The 23,154-nt window shown below is 39.0% G+C and overlaps 1 protein-coding gene across 1 annotated transcript; it reads right to left on the reverse strand.

Annotated features, from left to right (window-relative positions):
• Positions 1–1,241: 1,241 nt before the first annotated feature.
• Positions 1,242–16,832, reverse strand: LOC121883965 (polyserase-2-like). The gene is made up of 9 exons (XM_042392419.1): positions 16,745–16,832; positions 9,783–9,945; positions 8,825–9,093; positions 6,834–6,982; positions 6,540–6,741; positions 5,899–6,070; positions 5,217–5,470; positions 4,983–5,080; positions 1,242–1,765 (listed from the first exon to the last, which is right to left on the reverse strand). Exons 1-9 carry the CDS (start codon positions 16,830–16,832, stop codon positions 1,451–1,453), a joined length of 1,710 nt encoding a protein of 569 aa, XP_042248353.1. The 3' UTR covers positions 1,242–1,450.
• Positions 16,833–23,154: the final 6,322 nt, after the last annotated feature.

Raw genomic sequence — 23,154 nt, forward strand, 5'->3', positions numbered from 1 at the left:
AGTCTAAATTTATTGATAGATTCAAATTGTCTTTTCTATATTGCTGTAATTATTTCCTGTAATATGCTGCCTGGAGAATGTCAAGCCCCTTGGTTTTTCTAACCATTTAACTAACAAGTACTGTGTGTGTATCCAAAGCCTGATATATCTTATTCCTCAGTGCCGTAGACCTGCATTGTTGTCTGAAAACTACTAAAAACACATGAATGAGCCACACCGCTGTGCTGGAGGACGTGTTCCTTTGCCACAAAGATTGCAGTCACATTAGTCTGTTTAGAAATGGTCTCAATCTGCAGAGATTAGTTCTGTGTAAGGCAGACGTCACTGAGCATGTGCAGGAACAGAAATTTATAATGTATTCATGATGTATATTTCATCCTAACTCTTATTACTATTGTCTTAATGTTGTGTGTTCTATGTTATCAATACTATAGCACTTTGAGCTATAATTTTAAGAAAAGTTGCGGTACAAATTAAATGGATTATTATTGTTATTATTAAAAATAACAATAAAAACCACATAGCTTAATACATATACAAACATTTGTTCAGTGCAGCTTAAATAATTCTTCATTTTACACCCACATTATACCCTTCATTCATAGACTAAAAGCAGTTAGCGTCCAGAATCTCTTATTTAGCCAAAAAAAAAGAAAAAAAAAGGTGACCACGATGACCATATTAAAGAAGTGTGTCCAACACGAACAGCACAAATCATGTCTTATTTTACTGTTGGAATAGAGTAGAGAAGTGAGCTGGAGGTGTCATCTTCACTAAAAAATCTTAAAAATCCTGAAAAGTTTGCCTCGCCACAAAACATGAGCTGCGTCCCAATTACATATTGCACACTAATTGTAATCAGGTTTTGAGTGTGTAGTGTGTTCATACTGGAAAAGTGACTAAATTAAAGGTTTTCAAGTCTGTCTTAACATATTCACAGGCCAAATGTACACTGAAAGAGTTATTGGTCCCTGTAATTATTTCTCTTGTCAGTGGTGGAAGAAGTATGCAGTTCTCAAAAGATTTCAAAAGTTTTCCTGCTGGACACAAGATGTCTCCTACTTCACTGTAAGGTCCATTCTCAGTATTTGTGCACTGGAGGCTTCAAGTTTCCACATCACACTTGTGTAAGTTGAATATTGGACCATGATTGGCTTCCAAATTATTTGAGAAAACAGCCTTCTAGTGTCAAACTCTGCTTATGCATCATTCTGCACAGTGAAGCTCAAACATTTAACTGAAGGAACAACAAAAAAACCTGATTTTTGAGTGGAGGAGACTTTAAGTAAAAGACCACTCTGATGTAACCCAGCACACTTCACTTCTCTGTTCCTAGTGGTCACCAATAAAGACAGAATAGAGTCATGGATTAGTTAATGCAGCTTTAAGCCTATATTGTCTCTCATGGTTGTTTACATTCATTTGTGCCCGTCACATCATGTAAACCTATTTAGAGGTGGAGGAACACAGAGAAGACGAGGAGAGGGAAGAAGAAGAAGAAGGGGTGAGCAAGTGAGCCCCCGCTGGTGGTCGTGGTGGTCTGGGTGGTGGACACAGTGCTGTTAGGTGCGGTGCTGTTGGTGGAGGCTGGAGATAAGAATGCTCCCACAGTCTGAGCCAGGAAGCTCTGATAGCGGCTCAGTTTGGTGAAGACCATCACCGGATCTGCTCGTGTTTGATTGGTGGTGGTGCTGTTGCCTGACAACACAGCTGCCTGGAACCAAGAGCCGTCTATCTGACACATCATCGGACCCCCAGAATCATCCTGAACAACCAGAAAAGACGGATAAGTTCAAGTCCAACATGTAGCTTCAAAAATAACTGGAGTGGACATTCAGTCACAGCATTTCGTGAAACCACAAAAAAAAATCTTTTTTTTCTTGTTGCAAATCTGCCTTTTGGTGAAATCAGCAAACATTAAATCAGTATTATGATATGATTTGAAAGTTAATTCAGGCTGTTGTTTACCTTTGGACAGAGCCAGGCTAGCTGTTCCCCCTGTTTACATTCTTTCTGCTAAGCTAGGCTAACCGTACGCTGCGTGTAGCTTCATATTTACTGTACAGACATGAGAGTAATGTTGATCTTCTCATTAAAATCTCAGCAAGAAAGTGAAGCATTTTTCCAGAAATGTCAAACTGTTCATTTAAAAGGTTTTTCAGGTATTAAGTGTTATTTCTGCTCTACTTGTGACAGCAGTGATATTGTTTCCATCAAATCCACTAAAAATATGAATATTTTTCATATATAAATGAAAAATTCATATATAAAAAAAATCCTAATTTTAGTAAATTTGGATGAGCCATTTCATTTCCATTTTAAACACTGTATAAGCTTTCCTCTAGCACCACCTTCAGGCCAAAATGTAAAAATGTAAAGCTGCAAGGATTAGTTGATTAATCAATCAGTCGATCAATGAATCTCTTTGAGTTATTTTTTAGAAAAAATGCCAAAAATTCCAGCTTGTTAAATGCAAATATGTTCTGATTTCTTTAGTCCTCTATGACAGTAAACTGAATATCTTTGGGTTGTGGACTGTTGATCAAGACAAAACAAGACATTTGAGGATGTCATCTTGGGCTTTAGGAAACAGTGATCAACATTTTTCAACATTTTATAAACCAAACAACTGATTGATTAATCAAGAAAATAGTTGACAGATTAATTGATAATGAAAATAATCATTAGTTGCAGCACTGAAACTTTGCACACAAAACATCTCTCAATGATAATGGACAGTCTTCTTTGGAATTTGCTGATTATAAAGTGAGACTAACTGTTTCTGAACAGCGTCCACTGTGGCCACAAGTGGCAATTACAGAATAATGGGAAATTACAATGAGAGACGCAAGTCAGCAATCTGACTCAGTAAAGCCATTTACACAGCAATATCTGTCCGGAGTTTGTTGACATTAGCCACCATAAGCTCCAAATAAGGCTGTACAGCAAGATCCCTCAGTGCACTGAGTTCATGAACCAGTGAGTTTTATTTCTTATGAATTCATCTTTTCTCGAAGAGGTAGAACACGTTATATCTTTGTTCAAAAGTCATGTAAGCTGTGTCTGAAATCACTCCTTGTTTATTATAAAGTGAACATTCAGTGAGTGTCTAAATTCTGATTGTGCTCTACATACAGCCTCAAAACTTCCCAAAATACATACAGTACACTACTGTCTGCTAACAATCCCATAATGCAAGAAAAATATCACATTTTATAAGCAATCCTACTTAAGTAAAAGTAGGGCTTTGGTGACAGACCTGTCTTAGCCCACCCCCCTGTGAAACATTTCTTACAGGGGGTTTGGATGCGTGTCTCCGACCCCTAGTGGGAACTACTGTTATTGCTTCCTATCAGCCTGCTGAGCACTCCTCTCTGAAGGCATTGTCATTCAAGACAGCTTTGCTGCTTGCGCTGACCTCAACTAAAAGAATGAGTGAGTGTGTGCCCTGTCAATTCATCCCAGCAATCTACTGCTTCATGGTGACCACAATAGTGCTACTCTCAGACCAAACCCATCCTCCGTTCCCAAGAACATAAGGAGTTCATTTAGGTCAAGAACTATTCAGTTAGAGACATTTTGTCCTCCCCCCATTTGGACTTCAGGGAGGCAAAACTGCATCCAATGTGCCCAGTATGTGCATTGGCATGTTATGTTGAATGCACAGCCCCTTTTGGCACACTGAACAGCTGTTTGTGTGCTATGGAGAGGGAGTGGCCAGGAAAGCCCTATCCAAGAAGTGCCTACCTAGTTGACTTTGTGAGAGCATCTCCCAAGCCTATAGGCAGGCAGGTAAGGACCCCCTACTGTGGTCTGCATGCATTGAACCCATGGTGTAGCAGCGTCGACGGCCTTATTCAGTGGCCCCCTCCCTTCTCTGGGCGTGCAGGGTGTCTGTTGTATGGTTTTTGACCCCTGCTTGGTTAGGCCATGATTACATGCAGTTTCATGTTCATTTTAACTGGGCTGGGTTGGGTCCCCTAATGCTCTACTGAAGCAGCTTGGATTATAAAGTGGTCGGAGGGCCACGGTGATTAACCCATAGCTGGTCAGGCTAAGTGAGTCTGATGACATGTTGCGGCAGGGCAAGCATTCATCGGGTGTGAGATAGAACGAAGGTTACGATATTGTAACCCCAGTTCTATAAGCACTGGCAGAGCCCTCTACTTATGGACCTGCTACTCATATGCTGTCCACTGAAGCAGTTTCCGGATGTGAGCGCCAGTATGTGTGAGACAAATGTAATCGGTAGGTGCATCCTGATTGGCTGGCTATGTACCTGCAAATTTCAGTGGGTGATTGTGTGCGTGTGATTGTAGGAGAGTATTACCCATAGAGTCCAGTAAAGGGCTCCGTCTGTGCTTCTAGAACTAGGGTTACAATATCATAACCTTTGTTCTGATAACCAAGTCTGTTTTCAGTTTTTGGACTTTTTCTTTAATCTTTGATTGTTGCTGAAATATTGGATCATTTGAACATTTATTGAAATGAAAGCATGTGAGGAGTTTAGAGGGAAAAATCACTATTTGGTGGAGCTGTTAACAACTCATAGACATCTGAAATGTGACCCTGACTACACACTGCTTTTTGTGAGACATCAAAAGCCAAAAAGGTTGGAAACCACTGGTTTCATCTTTAATAATGTGTTGTATTTTAAAAGCTTGTTATATTATCCATTGTGGCAAATCTTCATCTGCAAAGTAACTAAAGCTGTCAAATAAATGTAGTGGGGTAGAAAGTAAATATTTCCCTCTGAAATGTAGTGGAGTGGAAGTATAAAGTAGCATCACATGGAAATACTCAAGTTGAGAACAAGTACCTAAAAATTGTACTGAAGTATAGTATTTGAGTAAATGCACTTAGTTAACTTTCCTCCACTGTTTGAATCTCATGTTTATGATGTTTAAAGTCACACAAATACCTTGATGAAATAGAGACATACTGTATCAACAAATGGTATGTATTAGTCTGTCATTATTCACCTGTTCCAGTGTAAAAGATCCAGTACAAATGTTGTCACTGGTTGATGCGTTCCCACAGTTTACCACTGTGGTCTGGATCTCCTGCAGAACTTGTTCCACTAGAGTTGGGAAAAATAAGAAAATTGGAAAATGATGAGGGGAAATACCCAGATTTAACAGCATGCAATGTCCTAAATGTCTGACATGATAAAGAGAGCTAATGTTATTGTGTCAGTCTGTATGTGAAGGACTCACCCCCTCCTTGCCCAGAGCTCCAGCCAGCAGCCCAGCATGTGGAGCCCAAAGTGAAGGTCTGTCCGTTGTCCAGGCAGATGGGCTGGATGTAGTTGGACAGGGTGGGCCGGGCTGCCAGACGCAGCACTGCTACATTAGACCCAGTCAGGTTGCTTAGGGTGATATTTGTCACGTTCAGTGTCACCTCAAAGGGGTTGGATCCATTCTGGTTCAAACGACCCAAGACCACAGTCCATTCAGATGCTGTAGGTGAACTGTGGGAGGTAAAATCAACTCAATTAGGACTGAGAGGGACAGTGCGTTAGTCCGTCTGTCAATACTTTCTGACTTCTCTACTCTGTCTGTGGCTCTCTGCTCCAAGCTTCATTTTTTAAAAAGGCTCAATAATTTTCCTAATTTTCCTGCTCACTGTAGTTTTTAACAAAGAAATAGAAAGAAATAGTGCAGTTGTTGGGGACTATTTTCAGCTGTGGATGAATCCACAGTTGGTGCGCTAGTGAGTATTTCTAGCAGCAGGACACTCTGTGTGGGATTGAGTCAAAATAAACTACAGTGTGTGTTCGTGGTGTTGAAGGAACATGTCACCCAGTGCAGCAGTGTGGCTCAATGACTTGTTTTTAATCGTTTTTGGACAACAGTGGAGGTCTACGGTCTACAGAGGAATAAGATATATCAGGCTCACCTTGAGAAGCAGTTGGCGTTGCTCAGCACTGAGTCCACAGCCACTAGAGTCCCACCACACACATGACTTCCATTCTTCTGAAGGCTCGCCATCCACGGCCACACACCAGCAGTCGCCACCGAGCTTCCTCCCAAAATACGTGAATTCAACGGGGCGCTACCGCAGACCACAGCTGGAGAGAAAAGCAAAACACAGACAATGGAGGATTTTTTAAAAAGACCACAGAAGATAAATTCATCATTATAAACATTAAACATTGTTCAAGCCCACAGAACTTTATTTCAAATTCTAGCAGAGATGCAAATGTTTCCAAAGATACCAAACATGTCAGGCTGACTTTTGGGAAAATTTGTCCAAAATGATGTACAAACATCTGGAATATTTCTCTTCTGTTAGAATAGTGCAGCCATAAAAAGCATGGAGCCTTTGGTTTGAATATTTCCCTCAGTGTAAAGATCATTTATCCTCAATGAAGAGACAGAACAAACTGATACAGAATAGATCTGAAACTGTCACACAGTGTGGAAAAATGTCTAATTTGAAAGCTTTTAAAATTAAGGATAAAAATCTGTCAGATACTTAGCAAAGCATGGTCATCATGACAGAAAAACACATGACTGTAGTTAACAGACATGAATTACCCTCAGTGAGGTCATTGGACGTGAAGGTGATGAAGCCTGGCTGGTCGCTGGTGATTTGGCTGTTGATCCAGGACTGATACCTGGACACTCTGCTGTAGACTCCTGGGAAATTAGGCTGCGCACAACCTGCACCAAAGCTCACGACTCCAGCCTGGACCCAGACACTTCCTGTCTTTGACACCATCGGACCACCTGAGTCCCCCTTTGAGGAGAGAAACATTCAGGAGTGGGTCAGGAGAAAGAGTCTTTGAAGGAGGGGAAATCTGAGGGAGGAACAGGTGGTAAAATGATCACCTGACAGGAGTCCTTCCCTCCTTCACGTAACCCAGCGCAGATCATGTTGTCTGTGATTGTGACTATGCCGCTATAGTCAATGTTACACTGTCTGTTCCCAACAACAGGAACCTCCACCTCCATTAGGTTTTGTGGGGAAGGAAGAGGAACTAAAGAGACACAAAATCAGTTTAATAAACAACACATATAGTGAAATAAGGACTCATCACTTGTTTTGTGCACAGAAAAAAGTAGTGACTAACATAACACTAACATATCAGTTTTTAAGCTGATATGTTGAACTTGTTAGCAAACAGTTGCTTATTTCCACATCCAGCAGTTACAGAGCAACATTATCATTCATTTGGATTCGTGTTTCTGTCCACCTGGTGAATATAAGTCCAATATTCACTCTCTTTTAGCTCTGTTTTTGCTCTCTACCAACTCCTGAGAGAAATATCTGGCTCTTTAGCTGCTAAATGCTCCACTATGTTCACCAGCTAGTCTACAGCTAACTGTCTGTTTGCCGTTTGGTTTTGAGCAGGTAGTGTACAGTGGCTTTTAAGAGCTTTTTCTCTGAAAACAGCTTTCTGCTGCAGCCATAAATGACGGAGACAGCTGAGAGTGAACCAAAACAGTAAAGTTGCAGCAGGACAACTAAACAATGAGCTGAAACTCGCTATAAAGCTCCATAAAGCTGAGGGGAGCCAGTCATGATCCAATATGCAACTTACACAAGTGTGATGTGGCAGCCTGGTTCGCCAGAATAAAACGCCGGCATTGTACGTTTCTGCAAACCACAGAAACGTTGAATATATATGTTTCAACACGTGTAATATGTAGCATATTAACATTTCCAAAATGATGTAGTTCACATGCGATCTATATGAGCTGACTTTCCTATTAGGAAGAGGGGTCGGTGGATGGTTAGTAAGTTACTTGGCAGCAAGTTGGAAATCAGCAGAGCAAGGTTCGAGACCACCTTGAAACCAATGCCCGCTTCCTGTTTCAGTATTTGTAGCAAGACATCAGGACATTTGCAGCTGTTTTTATTTTATTTTAAACCAAACCATGATCTTTCCCTAACCCTAACCAAGTGGTCTTTGTGCCTAAACCTATCCAGACCTTAACCACAGCGCTGTCACAACATAAAACATTATTATTCAACAGATAGAAATGTTAATATGCTACATTTGTAGAAATGTTGATATTATACATATTACACGTGTTGAAATGTATATATTCAACGTTTCTGTGGTTTGCAGAAACATTCAATGCCAACGTTTTCTTCTGGCGACTGGGTTGGATGTGGAGACATGAACACTCCAGTACACAAACACTGAGAATGGTTTTTACAGTGAAGTAGGAGACATCTTATGTGAAGCAGGAAAAGAAAAATATTTGCATATTCATATATTCTAAATTTTACAGTGAGGAAGGAGGAGATGCCATTTTAAGACTATATAACGAGGTAAATGAACTTTTTTGAAGAAAAAACCATGTTAAACACAAATTATTCGAAGCTGATTATTGTTATATCTTCTAAAACATGTCTGGAAGGGATCTTTAAGGTTACTGATGTCAGTCAACCTGTCTGTCTGTCTCATCATAATGTTTCTGGTGACCTTCGACCTTTCCTCTTGTGCCACAACCACGCCAAAATTTCAAATTTTATTTCAGAACCTAGTAAAGTTTAGCCAGCAGTTTACAATGAAATTTACTGAGCACATTAATGCTCCTCTGATACATGAACCCTTTTGATTTTAATGATCTTTCATCTGACGTCATCATCAGAACTTTAATACTATAATACTTTTGTAATGTGGGGTGTGATAGTATTGTCAGATGCAGATTGTGATATTAATATTAATACAAACTGCAAGTTACAGGCAGGTTTTGCCGCTCACAGAGATACATTTATGAATCTGAGAAAATGCCGCTCTTGCCACCATTGTAGTGGCGCTATCTGTGAAAATAAATTAATAAATAAATAAAGTTGCTGTATGACCTACCTCCAAATCCGATGGTGCCCCAGCCAGTGATCCAGGTGTTAACGCCGGCATCGAAAGTGCTGTCTGAGGCTGCCAGGCACACTGGCAGAATAAAGTTGTTGAAAGTAACTGTTGAGGATAGCCTCAGGAGGGAGATGTCGTTGTCACTAGTGACATTGTTGTAGTTGGGATGATTGATGATCTGAGAGACTGTCCGAGACACCGCATTGAGGTTGGACCCCTCTTGAGTCTGGAGACCGAGGAGCACAGCCAAACCCGCTGTGCTGGTGCTGAAGATCACAACATTGTGTTTAACAGCCAAAACTCAAAGGTTTATCCCTGAATCTCAGTCCAAGATTGTACTAAAAATTGTGACCTGTATGAAACTGTTTTAACTCCACAGGTAAAGGGAACAAAGACAAATAGAATTAGGATGATATTGCTATTAATTTGAGGGCAGTATTTAATCATTAATGGACACAACTTGTTAGTTGTAGGGGACAAATAAACTAATAAGTTAAGGTGCATATTATTTAAAATACAAGATTTAGCAGAAAATGTGTCTATTTTCAGTTAAGTAAGGTATTGGACTCTTTTTTCCATGAAACAAAAATTTAACCAAACCAAACCCTAAAATGCAGCTCAAACTCTTGGTAGAGTGCCCCTTTTGTCATTTAGAGCAGTCGTTCCTATCCTTCTCGGCTGGTGACCAAACTAAAGCATTGTCTGCCTGCAATCAGTAGTTCAACCAGAGATTTTTCCTCTATACCTCTTGTATTGTTTTTTCTGAATAACTGTTAGAGGCCTGAAGAACTCTCCAGTATTTCACAAGACAAAGCTAGAAAAAAAAAGGAATCTAAATTTGAGCAGCAGAACAATATTTTTCTTCCCTTTGAGACCCCTCAGATTCATCTTGTGACCCCTTGGAGGGGTCTCATGGCATGTTGTTTTCCATCACAGCTCTATTCTAACTGCTCACCTTGGGAAGCAGTGAGCAGCCGTCAGCACCCATTCTTTGTTAATGAGGGATCCTCCACAGAAGTGAAATCCAGAACTTTGCAGACTGGCCTGCCAGGGCCAGCTGCCTTCAGGTGCCACCTGTCCTCCAACAATCCTGGTGTTGAGCGGAGGACGACCGCACACTACAGAGAGACAGATGATAAAAACACATAGTGAGCAATGCTCAGCCCTCCCTGAATTACCACTGCGGTTTCTGTTTGCAGGATTACAACCTTCAACTTTGAGTTAAAGATTAAGATCCTGGGAGTCTGCTGGGAGGCTCTCAAGATAACAAGAGGTGAAAATATAATCTCATTTCAATATTAGTCTAAATGTTTCTTTACTTCTACTTGCTCTCTTAAAGGACAGGTTCACAATTTTCCAAGTGTGTCTTAAAACATCAGTCAGGACAGTGAAACATGTTTTTCTTGCTGTAATCATTCCTCCTGTTCATACTGACCATTAGAAGATCCCTTCATAACGCACGTACAATGGAAGTGATGGGGACAAAATCCACAGTCCTCCTTCTGTGCAAAAATGTGTTTAAAAGTTTATCTGAAGCTAATATGAAGCTTCAGCGTCCAAATGAGTCAAATCAAGTAGATATCTTTCAACGTTACAGTCTTTTTAGTGCCAAAGTCCCTCTTTTTGTTACTATACTTCCACCTGCAGCTCAACAGGGAAACACTGTCCGAGGAAACACAAAGAGGGAATTTGATGCTAAAAAGACTGTAAATGTGTCAGATATCCACTTGATATGACTAACTCAGACTGCTGAAGCTGAATATAAGCTTCACATCTACTTTTAAATGACTGTGTGGACACACTGTGGATTTTGGCCTCCATCACATTTGAAGGATCTTTTAATATCCAGTATGAACAGGAGGAATGATTACAGCGAGGAAAACATCTCTCACTATCACATAGTGAGCCAGTCCTTTAAGACTGGAATTCTGGCTTTGATAATAAATACCAACAACAATGAAACTATCAACATTTCTATTCAACAACATGTTTAACATGTAAAAAAGTGGAAACTTTGACTTACCATCTAGTTGTGAGTGAGACTCTGAAAAACAGAAAACAAACAGCTCTTGAAACAACAATTCAGCATTTATATTCACTGATACTTTATGTGATATATTGACACATGATATGTCAATGTGGGAATGTTTGTAACGATCACAACATTGACTACTAAACTGTAGTGTAAGTGCCCTCTAGTTTGCCCCTAGGTGTGATAAAACATGATGCCATGATGAGTGCCCTTTCAATTAACAAATGTGCCCTATAGGGTTTCCTTTATGGAACAAAGGAGTAAATCGGCCATTATAGCAGAAATTAATGTATGATTTATGTATGCTGACCATCAGGAAAATAAAGAACCCTTAAAAACATGTTGTAGTTGGTGTAGCTGACATTATTCCATTCAGTTGGTTCTGGTACAGTACTACTCACTAGTTTGCTCAGCAACAACCCTTTAGATGGTTCTGTTGTCTTTGGGTCAGTGCAGTCTGAGCTGCCAGTGACGACTGCATCAGTCAAGCGATCATTCTCCAAACTGAAACTGATCAAGACCCAGCTTATAAACAGATGAGAGAAGGAAGACTCTCAGAACCTGCATCTCAGTCTAATATCGTACTGAACATTGCAAACCATATTAAACTGTTAAAAATGTAATTAAGATGATAAAGCTATTAATGAGGGCAGCATTGGCACAATTTAGTCATCAATGGACACAGCTTGTTACTTTGAACAAATAAAAATAAAAAATAAAGAAAAGTCTTCTTTGAACAAAAAAGCTGTTTGTATAATTGTGTTTCTTCTCTTTTCTCAAATTTCTCCGTTTATTTTTGCTTTGGTATTATTTATCTTTCTTAATTTGAATTTATTTGTTTATTTTTTCATATCTTTAATATCTTTAATTATCTGTATGTGTAGCTGTCTGTCTTCCTCCTTGACATTATGTTCTACTGTTGTTACATAATAAAATTATAATTAAACTTCATTGGGAAAAAGAAAAATAATCAGAGAGAGAAAAGTGCCAGTGGAGCCACGTCCAAGGTTCAGTTGTTAGACTTACAGTACATATGAGGATTATTAATGAATATATAGGCTACAGGGGGTTTGAGGGTTAAAATTGGAATTGAAAATGTGTTTCATTAAAGTAAATATGCAGCTAAACAAACAAACAAAAATGCTTTGGGCCAAAATTCAGAACAGAGTGACAGAACCTGCAGAGTCAGCACATTTTTGACGGTAAAAATGAACAAAAAGTGTAATTACTGTCTTTAAAAAAAGGAAAGAATAAATCCTACAGTGTAATTAGAGTAATGACAGCACTTAAGTTGCAGTTAGTAGTTTTAATTACTTAGGAACTTATATAGACAGCCACTTTAATTTTATAGATAACACAGATTATGTTTTTAAAAAGCCATGCAGAGGTTATACCTACTCAGGAAACTTAATGACTTCAAGGTAAGCCAGAATATTCTTGACATGGTTTACAAGAATCTGGTGGAACGCATCTTGTCTTTTAACGTGGTTGTGTGGTACGGACACTTGGATGTCAAATGTAGAGGGAAAATTGTCAGGGTGGGTGAATGGAGCAGGTGGACCCAAATGCAGAGACGGTAGGCAGGGACAATCCGATGCAGATATTTATTAATGGAAAAAAGCAAAAAGTCATCGGAACAAACCAGAATGCAGGAGACACAGGAACATCGAACAGAAGCAGGACAAAAGCAGACAACTCGACAAAGACCGAACTGAAAACTGGACTATAAATACACAGGGAGTGATTGCAAATGAAACACAGGTGAGGGAAACGAGACACAGGTGAGACACATGAAAAAATAACACACAAGAAGTAAAGTGACCAGACACAAGGAGGAAATATTACAAAATAAAACAGGAACTAAAGTAAACAAACAGGTGACACAAAAAACACAGGAGGAACACACAAGGGAACATAGAAAACCAAAACCAGGAAACAAATGCAACATAAATGAAAGAGCCTCTCAAAAAGTCCAACTAAAAATAGATAAAGTCAGAAGGATAACAAAAACCAAGGAAGTCAAAAGAACAAAAACAAAGAGTCCAAAAAACAGAAGAAGTCACGGTAGGACATGACAAAAGTATAATACGGCCAGTAAAACCACAGGGAAACCACAGATGCAACTAAGCAGCAGGCATGTTCTGAATACCAAAAAGAAATCCCTCGACATAACAAGAGATCCGTCCCATCCATTGTACCCACAATCTGAATCGCTTCCCTCAGGAAGGCGCTTTACACAAGACATCATTTGTCCCGAGGGCTCAATCATACAGGGCCACTCCCTACCTCACCCCTCACTGTACATTTACATTTGTCTCATGTTTGCAGAATTTTGCACTTTGTACTTTTTGTAATAGGCCTATTGAACTGTAATTGAATTGTCTTGATTGAACTCCAAGCTCTCCCTGCTTTTTATTGTTGTCTTCTTTGTAATCCATGTTGATTGTAGTGAAGCCAAAGACAATTTTCCACATTGTGGACATGAAGTTTCTAACCTTACCTAACCTGACCTTTCAGCCTTAACAGACAATAGGAATGTTGTTATTTATCAGTGCAGTGAGGGGATGTTGACATACTTCACATATCTCTCTTTTAGCAGCCACCTCTCACATTCTGTCATGTTATTTTAAGGGACCGGAACGTGCCATCTAGTGACCCATCAAACCTGTTTTATTGCATCAGTAAACTTCCAGTAAACAAACTGTCCAGAGCAGGTAGGAAAAAAAAAATAGAACATATTTCTGTTAAGGGGTGTACTTTTTTTTAGTTTTTAACCACCATCATTTGTCACGATATACACAAAGGAGAGGCGGCTCCTCTGGCTGATGTGTGCTGATAGACTAATCTCTCAATGATCACTGACTGACTTTCAGAATGAAATGGAATGTAAATAAGTACATTCACTCAAGTACTGTAATTAAGTAAAATTTTGAAGTACTTGAGTATTTCCATGTGATGCTACTTTCTACATTTCAGAGGGAAATATTGTACTTTCTACTCCACTACATTTATTTGACAGCTTTAGTTACTTTTCAGATGAAGATTTGACACAATGGATAATATAACAAGCTTTTAAAATACAACACATTGTTAAAGATTTTTGGCTTTTGACGTCTTACAAAAAGCAGTGTGTAGTCGGGGTCACATTTCACATGTCTATGAGTTGTTAACAGCTCCACCAAAGAGTGATTTTTCCCTCTAAACTTCTTACATGCTTTCATTTCAATAAATGTTCAAATGATCCAATATTTCAGCAAAAATCAAAGATTAAAGCTGCAAGCAGCGTTGGTCGGTCTCGTCGGGATCAGATCATTTTGCTTTTTAAAAATGAGGGATATTTCTTACAAGTGTGGTGTGCTTTTATTTTGAAAGTTTGATTGACAGGATGAGAATTTTCTGCAGGGTGAGACATGTCTGTCTTGCTCACACCTGTGACATCAAAATTATGCAAGTTTTGGGCCCATTCGCTTGAATTTCAATTAGTAAATTGAAAACTCTTGATGAGTTTGTGTGTAAAACAAATTAATTTCCTAATTTTCATCAAGTCTATTTTTAGAAAAGTGAAGACTTTTAACCCACATGACCTGGTCAAAGTTTGATTGAAATGTCTACTGTCAGGTGTGTAGAGACAATAAGTAACTGCAGCTGAATACAGAAAAATACTCATATATTCATACAAAGTTTGTATATAATCTACTGTATGTATATAGGCCTTTCTACTGTATCCTACAAAAATGAGCTGCATTCAACCCCCACACCAGTGGCAGCTGGTGAGTTGTTAACAGCTCCACCAAATAGTGATTTTTCCCTCTAAACTTCTCAAATGGTTTTTGTTTTACTTTATTTTCTTTGGTTTAGGAACATTTACAGTATCTAAAAAAAAAAGTTGGATACTGTTGGACACTGGACTAGAGCTGCAACAACTAATCAATGAATCGGTGGATTAATCGATAATGAAAATAATTGTTAGTTGTAGCCCTACACTGGAGACCAGGGTTCATGTCCTGAGTCCTGTGTGTGTTTAGGTTTAGACAACAAAGCAAATCTTAGTGAAAAATGGTGGTTTTTGGTTAAATGTTAATAAACACGTCGTGTCTCGTGCTTCATGTCATTGCAGACTTTTTTCTGTTTGAAACCATAATGAGGTGTGGCTGCATCAATGGCTCCATTTCAACATGAAACCAACCAACTGCACACAATCCTGTGACAACACAATCTGTTGTTTCTCCATAACTAATGTTAAACATCCTTGTAATTAGTTAAAGGAGTTAAATTGAGGAGCAGAATATAATAATGTTATTTTTGTCACAGTCTGCTCCTCAGTACCTCTCTGCAGCCCTTTGCATTGATCCCTGTCTCTGTTTCCAGCCCCTCACTCACTTCTCCCAGGCCATGTACTTTCCTCCTACTCCCCAGACCTGCCATCCTCAAGCAGTACACCAGATGCCCTCGTACCTTCCCTCCTTTCCCCATCTACACACCTGTTCCCTCTTCTCATCATCTCACCTGTAGCTACCTGGCCTACTACGCCCACTCCTCACCTGCAACTCATTCCTTCATCAGCCACTCACTTCATGTCATGTTGCTTTTTGTCAGTGCTCTAAAGCTTCTGTTTTTGGTTACCTGGACTGTTTCTGCACCTGTGTGCCTGCCTGTCTGGGCTTTTCCGTATCTCATCCCTGCAACTCTGTGGATTTAATACCACTGCTGTTTGGACAGTTTGGACTTGCCACCCATGCCTGTGAGCTTTTGTATCTTCACTTTTGACAATAAACTCACTGAATTGTTCCTGCCTCTATAGTCTGTTTTTGGGTCCTTCCCCTGCTGCCTGATACACATCACTTCTGATAAATTTACTATTAAAAAGGGCTAACTTTCAAATAAAATAAAATAAAAGGGTGTGCACACTAGAAACTACCATAATCTCAAAACCTTTATTTCTGATTTCAATTATTAAGAGGTTTGTTATCTTATTATCTCTGAGAGGTACTTTGTACTCCACTAAATTCATCTGAAATCCGTAGTTTCTGCTTACTTTAGAGACTCAGATTTAACATTTACACTGATTTCTCCTTGACTAATGCCAAACATCCTTAAAATTAGTTAAACATTAAATAAATATAGTTTGTTGTTTTTGTCCTTTAGAAATGTTTTATCTTCAAAATGTCTGGATTTTTAGAGATTTTATTCAACTTGGACAAGACTTTTCTTTCTTTCCTTCTGCCCTGATTTGATCAATTTTATTATTGTGATGCATTAACATCCAGTAGTGGAAAGTAATTAAATACATTTACTCAATTACTGTACTTTAACCTTTTTTTTTTTACTTTGTACTTTTTCTCCACTACAATTCAGATGTAAATGTTGTACTTTTTACTGCACTACATTTAATACATAAAACACATCATCACAATTTCAACAATAAAGTCGTTAAAATTTGCTCTAATTTGATTATATTAAAATGCTTAAAATGTAAATATCAATGAATCAGTATTAATATTTCAATAATATATAATTAATACATATAAATCTCTAGATGGGGCCATTTTGTGTAATGAGTACTCTTACATTTAATACTTAATACATTTTGCTGCCAATACTTTAACTTCAGTAAGATTTTATTGTGGTATTTCTAGTTTTACTTAGGTCAGAGATCTCAGTAATTCTTCCACTTAACATGTTAACTTGTACTCATGTGTTACATTTTAACACTGACAGGGTCTGCTGTGTACTTTTACTTTTCTTGAGTACATTTTACTGAATGCAGGATTTGCACTCCTATTGTGTTACAGTTATGTTTACTTAATTAGATGATTTTATTTCCTTCCCAGTGTTCAGTATAAATGTCATTAGTTCAGGTGTGTGCAGGTGAGGAGGAAGCTTACCTTGTATCAGTAGAGTCAGCAGAGTTGCCACACAGATCACTTTGTAGAGAGCCATCACTGTATAGTACATATCGATCTGCTCCGGCATAAATAAGCTTCCTTTATATTCCCTCCCACAAACATAAACACACCCCTCTCTCTCTGACAAGCAGTGTTACCTGCCTGACAACCAACACATCCTCATGATTAAACAACCAAACAGGTTAATTGTACATGCACTCCAGAGCGACATATAGATAGACCTTAAAGGGGACTTAAGCAGCTGCCGTTTGGCCTCCTAGAGAGAAAGTACCTTTTTTCTGGGTTTTTTTTTTTTTTTTAAATAAACAAATTCCTGTTTGCACACAGCCTGCCTGGCAGAACACATATATTGATTGAATCAAAATATCAGGCTGGGAGATTAGTGGCACTGAGCCTTTCAATGGTGAAAGAACGCAAGTTCATGAAATTGCATGCATAGGCAGTCGACAGTCTGTGTGAGTCGGTCAGTGTGATGAGTTACTTTTAGGCAGACATCAGGTATGTGGCCAAACAAAATATAAATATACTGTTCATTTTCATTTTATATTGATATTAATGTTTTGGAATCGCTTGACACTATTTGGCAAGTAGGGTCTATCTATGCTTGAACTATTTAGCATCTAGAAATGTGCCAATTAATGAAGTTTTATAACAAGGCTTGGGATGAAAGACCATGCCTCAAACACATCTTATTTCCGCAAAAAAAGTATTTAGCACACCTTATCCATTCCTTTCCCCTTTGTCTGAATTTCCGCATGGTCAATTCTCTGAATTGTGACCTGTGTGGTGCACCATCACATCCTGCCACAGCATCTTCCCTCACCACTTCTCTGGCTTGTGCCTCAGCTCCAAACAAGCAAAGCCCCACTGTTTTCTGCAGCCTGCCCCCCGCAGCTCCTCTGCCATCTATCACCCCTAAACCACCCAACACCAAGCCAATCACCCTCGGCCCTCCTCCCAAAGGCGTGGATAAGGGAAGAAGACCAGTCCTTTGCCACGGTGGGAAGATGGTCTGTAATAACTTAACACCTGCTCCTTCTGCGGCAGAGCCCATGGCTGTAAAACTTGTTCTCATAATCCATCTAAGCACAGCTCTTGTATCTCAATACCCATCATCATCATTTAAAGCATCACCCAGACTGACAGTTTGTTATTTTCATCATCCAAGGTTTTACGCATGGCTTCCACCCAGGTTTGCAGGTTATGCCCGATTCCTCGTACACATGCCACAATTTGCAATCAGCCATCTCTGAGCCCAACACAGTTGACAAACTCCTGCATAAGGAAGTTAAAGAAGCATTCCCGATTGGCCCATTTTCCAGCCCACCTTTCCCCTCATTCAGAATTAGTCCAATGTGTTTAGCTACAAGGAAATACTCAGGAAAAAAGAGACCATAGACCTCTCATCCCCCCACGGCTCCACCATCCTAAGCATCAAAAGCCTAATTTCTATCCCTGACTTCTCCATGCAGTATGCAACAATAGATCACACCATCTCCCTCATCCGCATCGCAGGCCAAGCAGCCTGGTTGTCCAGGGCAGACTTTACGAGCACTTTCAAAGTCCTTCCCAGCTACCCTGACTACTGGCATCTTTTCGGCGTCCTCTGGAAAGGCCACCACTGTTCCATCTCTCCAAGACCATGTCATGATAGATGACACACAGATGGAACAGTGGCACCAGTTCCTCTCCCGCTGGAATGGCATGTCTTTCTTTAATGATGACCACGTCACCAAGCCAGAAGACATCCAACTGTTCACAGACACAGCCCCTTCTGCTGGCTTTGGTGGCTACTACAGCGGCAGGTGGTTCTCAGTGAATCATCTTGAATTGTATTAGACCGTGTCTAGCACAAGGGGAGGAGGAGTGTACTAGGTCAAGAATCAAAGTCCACTGGTCCTCTGCAAAAGACAGGCTTAGATCCTGCTCCCAAATTGACCTTATGTTGTTCAGAGATTGCAGGTTAATAGCGTTAATTACGGTCAGACATTTTTAACGTGTTTATACACCTTGCAGGTGTGAATTAGGGTGTAAGCAGCATTTTGATGTTGCACCTGGTCAAGTTGGAGCTAATTTTAACTGTTTTATACCCTGTTGGGTAGTTTAATTTTTACATCTTATTTATTTCATCATACTTTATCTACTACTATTACTGTCAGCCTCTGACCAAGATCATATCTTTCATGCCTTCATTTTTTCCCATCTCGATTACTGTAACTTTCTTGCCTTAGCCAAGCTGACCTGTCACATATTCAGCTTGTACAAAATGCAGCAGCAAGGCTATTAAGTAGGACTGGCCGCAGATCCCACATCACTCCTGTTTTAGCCTCACTGCATTGGCCGCCAGTGAAGTTCAGGATTGATTTCAAGATTCTGTTAATCACTTATAAGGCCTTACATGGTTTAGCTCCTGCATATATACCCGAGCTACTAAGCCCTCATGCTACCATGCGGTCACTTAGGTCTTCCAACCAAAATCTGTTGGCCGTACCATGTGCAAAACTAAAAACCAAAGGCGACTGTGCTTTTGTTGCCCTGGCACCCAGACTTTGGAACAATCTCCCCACTTCCATCAGATCAGCTGAATCTGTTGACTGTTTCAAAAAAACACCTAAAAACCTACTTTTTTAGAATGGCTTTCTCTTAAAATTTCATAAATTCAAGTGTGTGCTCTGGGTGATAACTGTATGCTTGCTGTGTTCGTATGTGTGAGATGTCTGTATGTGTTCTTGAATGTGTCTTTCATGGTTTTTGTGTCCTATTTTCTTTGTTTCCCAATGTCACAAAGTAACCTTTGTAACCTGTGTTAAAAAAGGTGCTATATAAATAAAGTTTTACTTACTTACTTACTTACTCAAATTAAAAAGTGCAATTTTCCCCCCTGAAATGTAGTGGGGTAGAAGTCTACAGTAGCATTAAATGGAAATACAGTACCTCACAATTGTACTTGAGTAGTAGTAGTAGTAGTAGTACACAGTGTGGGAACACAGTCCCAGAAATATCTTCTCTTTGAAATGGAGAGTTTGTTACCACCACACCAACATTTTTTTTTTTTTTTTTTTTACAGATTTGCTCTGTACATGGGGCTGTAGAGTGTTCTGAAGCTTTTCTTATTATGGACCAAAACTGTGGAACAACCTGCCCAGAAATATCCGACATGCAACCTTTGTGACTTCATTTACATCTTAAAACCTACATTTTTAATCTCCCATTTAAGTAGAATACTGACATTTTCTATCTAATTTGACCTTCCCTCTTTTATTGAATCTCACAGACATATTTTATTTAATCAGTTCCATTTTTACTAAATTTTAATGTACTTTACAGTTTGTTTGCAACCTTTTTAATTTTTCTCTTTTTTTGTTTTTAGCAATTTTATGTTAAGCTGCACCTCATGAACAGTACAATATGTGTTATAAAAGTATAATTATTATTATTCATTTTTTCATTACTGCCCCTTTAAGTGCAGTTATTTTCATGTTCTCCTGATATTTTTATTCAAATTTGACAGATTAATTAGTGTGTGTGTGTGTGTGTGTGTGTGTGTTATGACTGCTTAGTGTGTCTGAATTGTCTTGTTGTAATGTTGTATTATTGTATACATCATAACAAACCACATTACATTGTAAAACTATGAAACATGAGTACTTCCAAGAGGCACAAATAAGCACTGCACCTCATTATTATCATTATTTTGTTGTTTTTTTTGTTTTTTTTGTTTGTTTTTTTTAAAAAAAGAGCTTACTACTGTCATTCATGCTCTGATAATGGCTTCATGCCAAAACACATCCGCAGATTTGCAGCCTGCAAATAAATTTACCTAAAACATCAACACATGAGGTGATTCTTTTGCTGTTTTTGTCCTGTTGAGCGCCGCCTGAAATCTGTCTGTTTTTTCCCCTTCGTGTTATTATCCCTGCATTGCTATTCAGCAAGAATCAGAAAAAATCCCTGACAGGCCCAGACTTTCAACTCTGCACATGGAAGTATCACACAAGGAACCGACCTGTATTTCTTCTTTGGGATTCATCATGACGTCATGGAGGAAATTGTTGGAGGTGATGCAGAGCCGCTCAGTGTTCAAGAAAAAGATTCACCTTTGGACTCCATCCGTTTCCACTGAGGAATGTCTGACAGCAGACCTGCCGTCTCCTCAGGAATTAACTGATTAAACTGCGTCTGGTTTCCTGTAACCAAATGAACTGTAGCCACTGTCAGGTTCATCAGATACTGAATACTTTGTAACAAGTACAACCAGGAAGAACTGTCACATTTACCAGCCTGACGAGGAATGTGTATAGTCAGACTGACTGTTTAGTGCTTGTTGGCACTTGACAGAAATCTATTCATTTTATATACCAGGAATTTATACTCTGCATCCATCCTTACCCATCCTACTATATTGTTATATTATATACCCATCCTAACTATTTAGGAGCAGTGGGCAGCAACAGTCTGACACCTGAGAGTTGAAGCAGGTGTACTGCACTTCATGCTCCAGGGATAAAAGCTGTTCTGTTGTGCTGGTTCTCCATATGTACACTTATCTCGTGCGCATGAATTAAGCATAATGTGGGAATGAATTGTATCTAGTGAGCATGCAATAGCAGTTTGAGCGCTCAATGTAGTAAAATTTGGCCTTGATATATACATTTTTTCCCATGTCCCCTTAGGGGCTCCGTATTAATGTAGTGGAGTAGAAAGTAGGGGTGTGCCCAAATACAAATATGTTATTTGGCAAAGCACAAATAGTGGTTTGTTGGGGGGTTTTTTTTGTTTTGTTTTCTTACAAATATTTGTTTCATACAAATATTTTAAAAATTATTTGTTTTCAGGAAGAAAAAGAAACCATGCCAAATACCAGCACGCAGGTCGGTTATATCGCTATCTCAGTGTCCCTCCTCTGCTCCGCTGTTACGTCTATCGATGGGTCTCAATGAGGGGAGTCACATCCACCTGCTACATGACACACATTTCCCAATTTGGACAACACTCCTGGAGTTGGGGGTGTTCCCCAGAGTTAAAGCTGAGCTACTGACACATGCGAAGTTCTCCCAACGACTCTCCATAACTTGTTGTTCCCCTTCTCCTTTCCACAAAGTTAGGTTGTAAAAAATAGGCAATAAACAAAAAGTGCAAAGCAATAATTGGCTTTGAAGTTCTTCTCTACACGTTACACACTGTGCTGTCTCCGTGTTATGGGTGTATAAATAAGTAGAGGTCTGTCTGCACTACAGTGATGCATTTGGTTTAGCTCAGTAGTTGGCATAATCGTCCATGATCTGGGAGACTTGAGTTCAAGACCCAGTGTGGGGACCTCCTTTGTAAAGTAGTTTATTCATGAACACTTATTGTAACACTTTAATTTTCTAAAATTAGAAGCATAAAAAAACAGGATTTTAATCCTCTTTCCACTTTTATTCAAATACAAATACAAATAATTTTGCTGCCTCAACAAATACAGATACAAATACAAATACTGGGCTCTCTGCACATCCCTTTAGAAAGTATAATATTTCTTTCTTGGAGTGGAAATATAAAGTAGCATCAAATGGAAATACTCAAGTACAGTACAAGTACCTCAACATTTTAATTAAGTATAGTACTTGAGTAAATGTACTTAGTTATTTTCCCACCTGCTCTGGACAATGTGTGTTTACTGATTCACTAAAACAGGTTTGATGGGACACTAGGTGGCACGTTCCGGTCTGTTAAAATAACATGACAGAATGTGAGAGGTGGATATTAAAAGAGAGATATGTGGAGTATGTAAACATCCCCTCACTGCACTGATAAATAACAGCATGTCTATTGTCTGTTAAGGCTGAAAGGTCAGGTTAGGTAAGGTTAGAGACTTTATTGTCCACATTGTGGAAAATTGTCTTTGGCTTCATTACAATCAATATGGATAACAAAGAAGACAACGATAAAAAAATAGGGAGAACTTGGAGTTCAATCAAGACAATTCAAATACAGTTCAATAGGCCTATTTCAGAAAGTACAAAAGATAAATGTAAATGTACAGTGAGGGGTGAGGTAAGGGAGTGGCCCTGGATGATTCACTATGTATTTAATAATTTAACAGCACTTGGGACAAATGATTTCTTGTAGACATTTTTGGCATCAAATGGAAATACTCAAGTAAAGTACAAGTACCTCAAAATTGTACTTAAGTACAGTATTTCAGTCATTTCCACCACTGTGCTAGTTAGGGATGTGCAGAGAGCCCAGTATTTGTATTTATATCTGTTTTTGTTGAGGCAGCAAAATTATTTGTATTTCTATTTGTATTGTTTTTGTTTTTATTACACTTTTCATTTTAGAAAATTAAAGTGTTACAAGTTTTCATGAATAAACTATCTTACATAAACTCAAGTCATAGCCAAGCC

The sequence above is a fragment of the Thunnus maccoyii genome, chromosome 18, assembly GCF_910596095.1.
Source record: "Thunnus maccoyii chromosome 18, fThuMac1.1, whole genome shotgun sequence".
In the NCBI taxonomy this organism is placed as follows: domain Eukaryota; kingdom Metazoa; phylum Chordata; class Actinopteri; order Scombriformes; family Scombridae; genus Thunnus; species Thunnus maccoyii.

Bases quoted from the DNA above. Each gene is read 5' to 3' on its own strand.
- LOC121883965 (XM_042392419.1), bottom strand. From the start codon at position 16,832: ATGCCGGAGCAGATCGATATGTACTATACAGTGATGGCTCTCTACAAA. The intron at 9,946-16,744 runs GTAAGCTTCCTC...GTCTCTCTGTAG, and splicing joins GCTGACTCTACTGATACAAG to TGTGCGGTCGTCCTCCGCTC. The intron at 6,071-6,539 runs GTAATTCATGTC...TTTTCTCTCCAG, and splicing joins GTCCAATGACCTCACTGAGG to CTGTGGTCTGCGGTAGCGCC.